The sequence below is a fragment of the Onychomys torridus genome, chromosome 19, assembly GCF_903995425.1.
Source record: "Onychomys torridus chromosome 19, mOncTor1.1, whole genome shotgun sequence".
Lineage (NCBI taxonomy): Eukaryota > Metazoa > Chordata > Mammalia > Rodentia > Cricetidae > Onychomys > Onychomys torridus.
The window spans coordinates 54,394,834-54,407,412 of record NC_050461.1 but is presented as its reverse complement, the minus strand read 5'-3'; the positions used below and the strand labels follow the sequence as shown (position 1 = coordinate 54,407,412).

Below are 12,579 nucleotides of genomic sequence, written 5' to 3'. Positions count from 1 at the left end.
GGTCAACAGAAACTTCAGTTGTCTATGAAGGAACAACTAAGGCTAGCTTTCTGCTTCCAAGTCAACTCTCAGTCAAGACAAAGACAATCAATTTACTCAGGACTAGACTGGACCGCACACAAAGGCTTCACTGGTCACGGGAAAGGAGTGGCAGTTTCGCTTTGGTAGATGGAAGTGCAGAGCCCTCAGATCCAGGTAAAGCTGAAGGACACAGACTTAAACATACAAGTGGGCCAGCTCCAGGGAAAGGGAGGTAGCTGCTTTGAAGGACACTCAGGCAAAACCCAAATGCAAATGCCTTTTGCAATTTAGACAGAAAGAAAAAGCAGGCAATCAGAATGGCCACTAGCTCAGCAAGTTATCATATTGGGGAGTGAGGGGGAAATCATTTACACCTAGCTAATAATTTATTATTTTTTTTTATTGAAATTGAATACTTAATAATACAGTAAAGTTGATTGAAAAAAAATGAAAAGAAAAATCAAATTTTAAAAATACACTCATGTTTAAATCAAAAAAAAAAAAAAAAAGCCAGCCAAATCGGCACAAACCCAAGCAATCTGCAGGGCGGTTTGCTTTTCAGTATATAGATACCACCTATGTACAGTCTACAACGTGAGAAGTCACTGAATACGTCAAGAAAAGCCCACACCGGGCCGCCCTTCCATCCTGGGACTCTGCCCGGGCACAGGTCCACACACAACACTGGCCCACTGGGTTTCACATGATGTCTGTAAGTCACCCTGTACAAATTAAGGCTTCTTATAGGTCAAGTGGGTGATAAACACTCTGTCCCCTTAAAAAAACGAAAAAGCACAGTAAAGGTGGTGTCATGAGAACCTGAAGAGATGAGGCCTGCAACCCAAACCTAAGTGCAGCTGGTCTCCGTGTGTCGCCTCAACTCCAGTCACATGGACGAAGTCCATCTCTGGGTGAGCTGCTGGGACTCGCCAGCTGGCAAAACCCACACCCAGGAGGACGCTTGCAAAGAGCTGCGGCTACAATAAGAGGCACGGAGCAGGCGGGGCTTCCCAAAGCTAGGCACTCGGGGACCTGTGAACATGTGTGCCCTTAAAAACTGGAAAGCAGAGAGGAGTACTACACTAGTGTGTGCATCAAGGACCAGTTCAGGAGCCACACACAACCGCCCCAGCACACTGCCAGCATCACCTTACATCCCTGCTGGCAGAAAAAACTGGCTTTTTTCTTTCTTTCTTTTTTTTTTTGTTTTTGTTTTTTGTATTTTTTTTGTGTTTTTTCTTTGCAAACCTGAGTAGTAATTGTCAAAGTCAATAAATAGGAGGAGAGAATTACAATGCTAAATAGAAATGGTCGAACACCCCAGAGTCTAAAGCAGCAAGGGTTTTTTAAACACAGCCCTCTTTTATGAGATGCATGTGGCCTTGGCACCTGTTGGAAGCACACTGCAGCTATGCTTGTAAGTGAGGACCTGGGGCAAAACCCTGGCACAAAGTACCGCCCTTTGGCCAATTCAAGCAACACTTGTTCCATTGTGTAAACTGTTGTAAAGGAGTGGTGCCACCTCCCTCCTCCTCTCCCCCATTACAAAACTCTTCCCTTTGAAGCAGTTTTTGTTAAAGGCAAAATGATAGAAGCATCATCAAGTGGAAGTCTTATTTGGTTGGAGGTGTTTGGCTGTCCCGTGGCTCTGCATTCTCCTGTAGACACCGCGGAGTTAGATGTGTAGGAGATCCTCGTCGCTGTCATCATGGAAGGACACGAGCTTGGTCGAGGTTGGCGACTTGTGCTGTCCAGGTCGAGGCTTCACTCTTCTGATCATCTCTCCTTGGACCAGCCCCACCCTATCGTCTCCCCTTTCCTTAAGGACCTTGAGCTGTGGGTTTCTCATGGGCTGTGAGCTTTCTACCTCGGCTCCTCTACCTGAGTGAACTTTCACCTCTGGGATGGTCAGGACTTCATCTTCACTGTCCTGGTCATCCACGTGCAGGGAAGTGAGAGCTTCTGCTTTCACAGTCTTGGTGGTGATGTGCCCATTCTCTTGGCTATCTTTGCCTAGTCTTGGGTTTGGCTGCTGGATCTCTTCCATCAGCCATTCCGTTTCGTTCTCATCAGCCTCCTCTTCCTTGCAGACCTGTCAGGGAACAACAGCAGAGACCGTGAGACCCAGCAAAGACATCCATCTACTGTTGACTAGCTCTCCTGACACAGCCTACCCCAGGGCCTCTCTATGCTAGTGTGAGATGAGAGGTTGCAAAGAGCCACTGGCAAGAGAATTTGACATGGCCTGTGACTGGGAAGCAGGGCTGGCAGAGTGGGGCTCTCCTGGGCAGCTGTGTAATGGAGAGGGCATCTGATTTGCAAGAGAAGCCACAGGAAAGTCGAATTTTTAAATTTTATTTCTGTGTGTGATCAAATGTGCCCAGGTGCACGCACACATAGGAAAATCTTGGGTGTCATTCCTCAGAAGCTATCCACCTAGGTTCTTTTGTTTGGTGACAACATCTCACACTGGCCTAGAGCTCATCACCAAGTAGACTGGGCTGGCTGACCAGCAAGGCCCAGAGCACCACCACTTTTGAATTGCCCCTGTGCTGGCATTCTAGTGTGGATCACCATGCCCAGGGTTTAGTTTTTAAAAAACAAAAAATCCGGGTTCTAGAGGGCTGAACTCTGGTCCTTGTGTTTGCAAGGTGAGCACTGAACCAACAGAGCTGTCTTCCCAGCCTTAATTTAATTGTAAAAAGTGATTTGGCAGTACGTCTGTGGAATATTCCTTTACACTGTGTGAAGATATGTCAGTGTGACTGGTTTAATAAAAAAGCTAACTGGCCAATAGGCAGGGTTTGGGGGGCAGAGAGAATGCAGGGAAGAAAGGTGGAGTCTAAGGAGTCAGGAGGAAACACAGAGAGAAGCAAGATGAATGTGCCATGCTAAAAGAAGGTACACATGGCAGAGAGTAGATAAAAAATATGGGTTAATTTAAGTGGTAAGTGCTAGTTAGCAACAAGCCTAAGCTAGGGGCCAATCATTTATAATAGTAAGTCTCTGCTGGGTGGCAGTGGTGCACGCCTTTAATCCTAGCACTTGGGAGGCAGAGCCTGTGAGTTTGAGGCCAGCCTGGTCTACAGAGTGAGATCCAGGAAAGGCACCAAAACTACACAGAGAAACCCTGCCTCGAAAAACCAAAATAAAATAAATCTCTATGTGGTTTTCTGGGAGCAGCTGGTTGGACAGGAAAACTCTGCCTATATATATCTGAGGGCTATAAACACATCTGTGTCCTTTGCCTCTTTTGAAAGTCTGTCTCAGAAAAATTACCCAGAAGCTTGGTGCACTGAGATTTCATCATCAGGGTTTCTTCGAAGAGTTCCCAAAAATTTGGAAACAGACTATCAAACGACACGAAGGAAATCAGCTACAACCATATTGAGAGAAACTCGAAGGCAGGAAGGCCACAAAACTGGTTGTTAGAGTGAGGTTTCCCTCCCAATGCCACGCTGTTAAGTGCTCCCTGGGAAGTGCTGCAGGGAGCAGTTACCCCACCCAGTGCACAATACCTTTGAGTACTTGTAGGACACACCCGAGCTTCTTCTGCAACAACTGGTCAGCTTGTTTATCACGATGTCCCTGTCAAAATGGAAACTACAGTAAATAGATAGAAGAAGAAGCAGAGACAAGGGACCTAACTGGCTGGCCCCAAGTCCAGACTGTGCAACTCCTAAGGGCTGTGTCTCCCACACACGCCAGGGCAGGGCATTTGGAATGACTAACAACCAACTGTGACAGCACAGCTGGAACCACTGGGCTCAGCACAGCACAGAAACGCCAGGCTTGCTCCACCTGAGACTCTATGTCAGCAGCAGGAATACACCTTCTGTGTGCCCAGACTACTGCGACAGTGGCCCACACAGATGCAAGGATGGCTCTGCCTGAGCCCCATCCCTCCCTGAGTTCATTTCTGAGCATGGCTGGCTCCAGTCTGTACACTCATCCACTTGCCCAGGACCTCTCTAATGGATGACATAAAAATCTGACTAAAAAAAAAAAAAAATACAGCCATATGACAAGCCCTTCACCTAGCAAAGCAAGGCCAACAGGAAAGTTCACCTGACACTCAGCAGGTGCTTAGTGTTCACTTTGTGTGATGTGGGGAAGGAGGGTCAGCTGATCAGTGAGAATCTTTTATGAGCAGATTTTTGTAATTTCTTATCAGTCTTTGGACTCACACAAGGTCCATGTGTCTTAAGACTCACCAGCACCAGTCTGTGATGTGCACACCCAGTGTGAACTTGAATCACTGGCACCTATGAACAGTGCCAAAGTTCTGGGCAATCTCATGCCATGTCATGGAAATGAAGACCTTTAAAGGCACTGGTACCTACTGCTTAGAATTTTGAACCTAGATGTTTGCTGCTGCCAGGCTCCAAACCCAAGCCCATATCCAAGAGTTGATGAACTACTAGCCCAGTCCAGCCCCTCCTACCCACTTTACCTTCTCTCCTTCTTATAAAGCAGCACGGCAAGCAAACAGCCGGTCAGCGCCACCAGGAGAAGGCTGAGGACTGCTCCAACTGCCTGACTCCGCTCCGAGAGTCCCTTGTACTCTGGCTCAGGATTCTCCCCATCAAAGGCAAAAGCTAGAAAGACATCACAAAGAAAGGACGCTATGTCAGGAGGTATGTATAGCAACACAGTAGGGCCAGGCCTACTGACAGAAAGTACTGCTTTAGACATCAGGAAACTAGGAGTTGAAGACCAGCCATGGATATCATCTCCTGTGAGTCTGCCTGTTGCTGCAGAAGCCTGCAGGCCAAGCAAAGGCAGGGCTTCTCCCGTAGTGGGCCATCTTAGGATCTAAGTCCTAGGGCTTCTGGGTAGAGGGAATATCTAAGACAGACTGGCTTAGGTACAAACACTACTATGGAATGGAGTAATGCTGCCATGTGCACTCAATGGTGCCAGTCCCAGAGGAGGAAGCAGGATGTCCAGGATGCTCAACACAAAAGGGAAGCAGCAGCTGTACATGGACACAGGCTGACTTTCCATTCTGCTCAGGAGGACTTAGCACAAGGACTTGACTCTTCAGAGCTCTCTGGCCTCCTACTATTCAGGGCCACCAAACAACATGACACACTGACACAACAGGACCTTCTCCACCAGAGAACGCTGGGACAGTGATGGAAAGTGATGAGGAGCATCTGAACTCTTAAAAAAGAGGGACCGCCTCCTGGGCCATACAGCTGCAAGATGTGAGTTTTTGAGCAAACAGGCTGTTCACGTAAGAAAGCCAATTACAGTGAAAGTTTGGCTCCAAATCTGCGACCAAACAACAGCTCTTAAGCCAAACAATCTTCTTCTAACACCAGGAAGACAGAAAACAATAGAAGGACTTGGTGTTCAGACAGGCCCTATCCCACACCTCTTAACCTGTGCTAGGATGGGAATATCACATATTAATGGCAATGTGAGAGCCTGCAGACCTCTTCTTCAAAGCCAGAGCTGGCACAGGTCACTCAAGAGCACATTAAGATACTCTAGGACATCATTCTTCACCTCTGAAAATTCTTCAAATTTTCCCTTTGATTTTTCCTTTAAACCAAGGATTACTTACAAATAAATGGGTTTTAGTTTCCACATGCAAATAAATAGAATGGCCCCTAGATATGAGAATACTATGCATTTCCTCCATCCCTGACCTGGGGTCCTCAGAGCAGAAGCACACTTCCTTTCCTGTCCACGAAACTCCAGGCTCTGGAGCATATTCTAAAGAGCTACAGAGTGAGTGATCTTCATTTACCCCAATACAGAAAATGCTTCACTCCGTGAACTGAAGTCTGCCCTGTAAAGCACACTGGAGCACAGAGGTGCTGACAGAATCACAGGCAGCCCTGCCCTCTAGCAGCTGAGGAAAGGGAGATGGTATGCACTTGGGACAGAGAGCAGTGGAAATGATCCACAGAGCAGGGACAACAGCAAGTTGATCTTTTGTGCACATCAGAAGACTTCCCTGTATGGCACCAGGGGAGAACACAGAGGCTTGGCCTTCAACAGTGGTGGGAAAGGGACTCAGGCTGCCACACTCACCTGAGAGGACAGACAGCCGCAGTGTACCAGGAGAACAGGTACTGGCAGTCAGCAGTCTCATGGCTGAACTCAGGGATCCCCTCCTCCACCAGAGGGTCACAGTGGAAGAAGATGGTAGATGAGACAGACTTGGTCTTATCTTTCCCGCACTTGGAGGACGACGTAAACACCACATCCAGATCACCATCTGGAAAGGAGACAACCACAGTTTCATTACCACACCCACCAAGTGGATACTTCAAATGTCCCATGTGCACAGATTTAAAAACAACCTGTGTGTGTGTGTGTGTGTGTGTGTGTGTGTGTGTGTGTGTGTGTCCCCATCCATACACCTCTCATGGAGAATGCCTGGAGGTCAGAGGACAACTTATGGGAGTTGGTTCTCTCCTTCCACACTTTGAGTCCCAGGAATCAAACTCAGGTCCTCAAGCTTGGCAGCAGGCACCCTTACCCACTGAGCCAGCTCTCCCATGAAACAAACTTCTTCTTCTCTAACTGCTTAGAAGTTTCTAGATAAGGAAGCAGCACGCATAACTCCAGGTCACAGTCATACCGCGTGTCCCTGTCTCCCTGTTTCTGCCCAACCAGGGCAGCACCAGCTCACAAGGGGCTTTGGTTCTAGAATCAGTCTAAGAGGCCCAGGCAGTGGGTTTGTGGATGAGCATGCAAAGCTCTCCCTCTGAAGAGCTGCACATGAACCATTACCAGGAAGCAGCAAGTCACCTTGGATGTAGTACTTGGTCATGTCAGAGGTCCCCACTTTCCTGCTGAAGTGCTGGTCGTTGGCCTTCACCTGGCAGATGCTGGCACCAGCGCATGCAGGGTTAGTAGAGCTGGTGATGGAGGAGAGCTGGATTTCATACAGGTAGTTGTCTCCGTTGGCTCGCATGTCCCCAGAGGCTCTGAACAGCCTGAGGCAGAGGAGAGCACAGTGACTTACAATCCTGCGTCATAGTTCTTTTCTCCTGCACACTCCGGCCAGGAAGGCTTCCGTCATCTTCTGGCCCCCCACAGTGTCACCTCCTGGAAAGACTATGCACTCTACCCCGACATGGACGAAGGACTCCAAGCCGGCTGCCAAGAGATAGGCCTTCACTTTCACCAAGCCCATGGCTCAGCCCAGAAGATTCCTTCTTCCCTACACTTCCTGAGATCCCTGGCTATAATCCTGGGCTTCCCAGTGGTGAATGAAGGGAGAGGGAGCTGCTCTTTATAAAGACCCACCATCTGTGGTGTTAAACCATGAGAAACAGTAATACTTTGCTCTGTTTCAAGCAGTACTTGGTTACTCACGTAACAGGGACGGAAACACACACAACTTACCTTGTAGCACTCCTGCTAGACAAAGTCTCACATTTTTGTTCACTTTTGACTCTGTGCCAATAAATGCCAAAGAGGCAATCTTGCACTTACTTAAAGTAAATGTCCCCGAGGCTGAAGCTCTTGCCGGTCACAGGGTTGGTGAGAGTTCCGTTCACCATGTTCACCTCCTGAGGCCTCACAGCACAGGCAGCCCGTGAGTCCCAGTGGAAGTAGTAGGTGCAAGTGTCAGAATCCACCCTGGAAGGGAGGAGCAGACACGGTCACCACTGGGCTACACACAGAAGGGCTACGAGACACACAGCCGGAGAGGCCTGAAGCAGCCTGGGCTGGGTTCTGAAGGGTCCTTCTAGCCACAGGTCCCCACAGCACACAGTGAGTGACAGCTCTGGGCCAGGACAATTATCTTGGTCACCAAGCTCCAACACAGCAATAAAGATAACATTCTCCATCCGGAGTATGGAGAAGTAGCGTGGATTTGGTACCTGTGACCCTGGAAACATAAGCCTATGATTCCAGCCACTCGGGAGGCAGAGGCGGAAGGTGGTAAGTGCCTGTCACAACTACAGAACAAATATCCAAGGCCAGCCTGAGCACCTGAGTGACAACTTGTCTCAAAAATAACGAAAGGGAGCTGGAAATGCTATACAAGAGCAGAGCACCTGCATGAGGCCCTGGTTCAAGCCTATATATCACCAAGATCCATTAAAAAAAAAGGCTTAACAAATAAAGCTAGAGATTCTGGACCTAGACTTTAAAATCTCACTTTTACAAGAGTCTCAGAAGTCTCAGAAGAGTCTCAAAAGTCCTTTAATAGTTTTATGGTTGCCATTTCAAAGCACAACTTCCAAAGCAGCAGCTCACATGCTCCCCCTGCTGGCCACACTCCCCCTAGACACCCAACACGGCCTGGAACACTCTATGCAATCCTGATTGTGGGTTCTAGACGGGCATTGAAGGGCAACAACCAGCCCTATACTGCCAGGCTAGCCCAGGCAGCTCCAAAGCCAGTTAGGGAGCATGTTTCTTTTTCTTTTTTAGTTTTTCGAGACAGGGTTTCTCTGTGTAGCTTTGCGCCTTTCCTGGAACTTACTTGGTAGCCCAGGCTGGCCTCAAACTCACAAAGATCCGCCTGGCTTAAAGGCGTGCGCCACCACCGCCCGGCGGGAGCATGTTTCTTAAGGCAAACCAGGCTAAGAAGCTGAGGTGGCCTAGTTATGGTATATCTTGGCATTCGAGTGGGGGTGAGCTGCCTCCCGTGGGGAGAAACATCGCACAGGACAAGACAATCTGCAGCTCTGGCCTCTAGGCCCCCAAACACCCTGTCATCTGTGTGCATGTTTACCAGCCCCACTGTGGAAATGGGGAAGGCATCAAAGAGCCATGGTGTGCTTGCACTGAGCGCTGTCTCACCTCTTGAAGGTAGGCTTGCCTACAGTCTTTGCACAGATCAGCTCGATTACAGAGGATGCAGTCTTATTCTCACCGCAAGGATAGCCTTTTGAGTAGGTGACAATGACTTTGTCGTCTGAAATAGAAAACAATGAACTGGCGTTATTTCTAGGGTATTACGAGAGCATCCGGAGTTTAAATTTTACTGTAAAGACAAGTGCCAGCTGTTTCTAAAGGTGTTTGCCATGCTCAAAGACAGCCACTGGCCCACACCACCGCCATGGCAATAGCCAGACCATGAGGTTCCTGGTTCCTCAACAATGCTAGACCTCCACAGCTCCACCTGCAGGGCCAATCCAACTCCATAGAACTCTCGGGTTTGGGGGAACAGGATTCCTAAGATCTAAGTGTGCCCACCAGGGTTCACATATTGGGAATTCAATTCCCAGAGAGAGGCTCCTCTCAGGCCACTTCTGAGACTCGGACCACCTGTCTGGTGACCCTGCCAATCGGTAGAACCTGGGTTTGTGATTAAAGCTCATGGTGATTCCCTCAAAATTCTCTCTCCATTTCAATATCCATGTCACCTGGTAGCTCAGTCAGCACAACTCAGAACCCCACTCTAACCTGACAGGCAGGGCAAAATGTCCAAACACCTCACACAGTCTAGTCATTCTTAGCTAAGAAAGTATGAGTGTCCTTTAACAAGCAGATATATCTTCCTTTCAGTGACTAATGGAAGGTGAGCTTGCATTCACAGCAACCAACCAATGGAAGGTGAGCTTGTATTCAAACTACTGAAGAGTCATGAGTACTCTCCAAGTACTTGAGGAAAGACACACCAACCCGTAACCTCGTCCTGTGCAACTGTGGGTTTCTTAGATGTATGTAGACATAGATTTAGAAGCCAGAACATGATCGCCAGAGGTGCTTTAAACAGACAGGCTGGCCATGCCTCAGAGCATACAGAATGGCGTGTGCTTTCATGTTCCAAGGTGGGTAGAAATGCTTCAATTAGTCATGGACGAGGACCCCCAGAGCCTTACCTATAACATCCAGCTTTTGTGTATGAACCAGCCCCAGAACCTGGACTTGACCGGATGGACTCTTCTTGCAAACGCTGGCCCTTTCAGAGCAGTCCAGGGGCCCTTTATAGACGTTCTGACATAGATTGATAAAGTACCTGCGGATGACACATGGGGTGGGAAGAAAGGGAAGTGAAATCCCTACCCTGAGATACTCCACCTGCCTTGGAAGGCGACGTCTAGAGCAGCCTTGGCAGAGGAGAAGGAGGCGAGAGTAGCCACAGAAGGTAGCTGCCTGGGCTCGCATGCAGAGAGACATGTCCCCATGTAGCCCTGGCCCAGTGCGGAGAGGAGAGAAGGCTGTGGAGACACTCACCCAAGTCCTCCAATGCACAGTCCTGATCTGCAGCAAGACCTGCAGGGCTCAGGGCGCCTGGCAGAATGGCTCCCGCATGGAGCAGTCGGGTAATTAGCTCAAAAGGCAAAGGCAGACCTAAAGACCTGGCAAAAATCTTAGAAACCCCATACTGCCCTCAAACCTGCGCATCAGGAAGTCCTTCCCAACTGTCAGTGAGTTCGCCAGAACTCCCCACACACTATGTCAGAGCCACTCGGTGACATTCTAGACCGTGTCTCAGGTTGTGATATTCCTATCTGCAAACTTGAGGGGCCATGAGCAGTGGAGTACTCACGAGGTTCCTTCATGGACCAAGTCCCAGGACCCTGTGAGGGAGGAGAGCGACCGCAAGTCATAGGTTTTGTGCTTCTGGATGAACTTGCACTCCATCTTCTTCGGAGGGCAGGCAAGTTTTGTTTTCCACTCAAATGTCACCTCACACCCACGGACTTCACTGAAGACTTCCGGCTTCCCAATATCCTCATTTTCGTCACATGTAAATATGATGGCAGACATCCGGTGGCTGTCAGCTGGAGAGCAGTGGGTGATGGTCAGACCTAGGGTGAGGCACGTACCTGGACCTCTCCCACCTCCTCTCTCCTGGCCATGGTTTGTCTCACTCCTGCAGATCTATCCACAGAGTCTCAGTTCCCTCACACCCCACAACACCTTAAGATTCTTCCTGGAAAAGCATTCAACATTTGATCACATACTGATGGCAACAAGAATTTAAAACTCCAGTGCCACCTGCAGGCCACAGTGTTCTCTGTAACACAAGCCTCGGAGTTAGTCATCTCTCTCCTCAGTCAAACCACTATCCTTGATCACTCAGAGAACGACCCAGATGTTCAGGCTTTGGGGTAACCTTTCTCCCAGCCCTAAATTGTAAAGCAAGGTGCTAAGTTTGGCTCTCCATGAACACCACCACCCCACAAGAGGTGTGCTCAGTGACTTGACACTCACTAGCCAACACTGCAGGCCCAACCGAGAACAGTCTAGCTGAGGAGTGAATCAGAACCAGGGCTGAATGCTGGTATGGGAGCACAGTCACTCCAGCTACTCAGTGGGCTGAGCTGGCCACTCAGCATGCCCATTCTCAGCACAGCCCCACTGTGGTTTACATAGACATTTGCCTTGTCATCCCATGGAGCAACTAAAATGCTTTCTAACAAGAACAAAGCTTGCCCAATAGAATCAGGGCCTTAAATAACTTGGCCGCCGCCCCCACCCACAAATGCAGCTCCCCACTTACACTGTCTGCAGACGCCCCATTCATGGTCACGCTCATAATCTGCAGTTTTGCTGCACCACAGTTTTGCCCGTCCCTCCAAAGCACAGTCATCATATCTCTTCCCTTCATACGTGAAGGGGAAGACACAGGGCTCGCCATCTTCCGTTTCTGGAAAGAAAGAGGCAAGATCATTCAGATATATCAACACCTTACTAGACGCCATTGCCCAAAGTCACCCAACAAGGAGTCTAAGAAGCCGTCTCCCAGCCTGACAGCCAGGATCCACCAAACAAACAAACAAGCAGTAGACAGCACGCATGCTCCAGGAACAGGCGTTCTTCCTACCAGGGAGGGACTGTGGCAGGATGTAGTGCTCACAGACACCTCGAGTCTCTGGAACGCGCCCTAACGTGAGCTTTACCTGCAGGGCAAGGGTCACCATTCATGTAGCTCAGAATGACCGCTTCGTCCTGGTGCCTGTAATCCAGCTGCATCGATGCCAGGCGTCCAAAAGACGTCCCTTTGCTCCCAGAGAGCAGACAGACCCCGCCATCCTTGCAGCCTCCCTGGTCTAAGCCAGCTGCAGTGGTGCACACCCCTATGCTGTATGTGCGAGAGTCCCGAGTAACCTGCACAGACAAACAGCATGTGTGGCTGTGGACAATGTGAACAGAGCAAGGCTCCAAGTAAAGAACGAAACATTACTTCAGTTCATGGTCCTGTACCTGGACAGCACCATGACTCCCCTGCCGTCTTCCTGGGCCCAAGGCCACCTCCAGAGGCAACCAGGATGCCTGCTGGCACTCTAGGCAGTTCCCTCTGGCCACTAGAAGAGGTCACAATTGCCTCACCCCAGGCCAGGCTCCATCCCCGACTTGTTCTCTCCCCTAGGCCCAGGCAGCCAATAGGTGCTGCCCCACTGTCCCCTCTGGCCAGACCCCGCTGCTCTGACTTCCAGGCTCCCCCTAATCTTGAAGCTAGTATTTCTTTAGCTGGGAAATAGGGCAGGGTAAGGAATGAGTCAAGCAGCTGAGCAGATGTGTGGTGACGTTTTATTTGTGCCTCTGTGAATGGCAAACTGCAGTTTCTTTACCTTGAGCTTAGGCTGGCAACTTAGCAATTCTCTATGGATTTCTGTAACCCTACTA

General features: G+C 49.4%; 1 protein-coding gene across 2 annotated transcripts in view; it reads right to left on the bottom strand.

The window, feature by feature from the left end:
• Positions 1-505: 505 nt before the first annotated feature.
• Positions 506-12,579, bottom strand: part of Igf2r (insulin like growth factor 2 receptor) — a 93,385-nt gene continuing 81,311 nt past the window's right edge. The window contains exons 38-48 of one of the 2 annotated variants that reach the window (XM_036168578.1): positions 11,853-12,060; positions 11,453-11,599; positions 10,496-10,730; positions 9,825-9,961; positions 8,800-8,914; positions 7,480-7,626; positions 6,790-6,977; positions 6,067-6,253; positions 4,475-4,618; positions 3,540-3,609; positions 506-2,113 (exon numbers count right to left, since the gene is read on the bottom strand). In XM_036168578.1, the coding sequence (XP_036024471.1) occupies positions 1,697-2,113; positions 3,540-3,609; positions 4,475-4,618; positions 6,067-6,253; positions 6,790-6,977; positions 7,480-7,626; positions 8,800-8,914; positions 9,825-9,961; positions 10,496-10,730; positions 11,453-11,599; positions 11,853-12,060 (1,995 nt within the window). In that variant the 3' untranslated portion in view covers positions 506-1,696. Of the gene's footprint in view, positions 2,114-3,539; positions 3,610-4,474; positions 4,620-6,066; positions 6,254-6,789; positions 6,978-7,479; positions 7,627-8,799; positions 8,915-9,824; positions 9,962-10,495; positions 10,731-11,452; positions 11,600-11,852; positions 12,061-12,579 lie in introns of those variants that run through there. The other variant, XM_036168579.1, reaches the window with a different exon arrangement.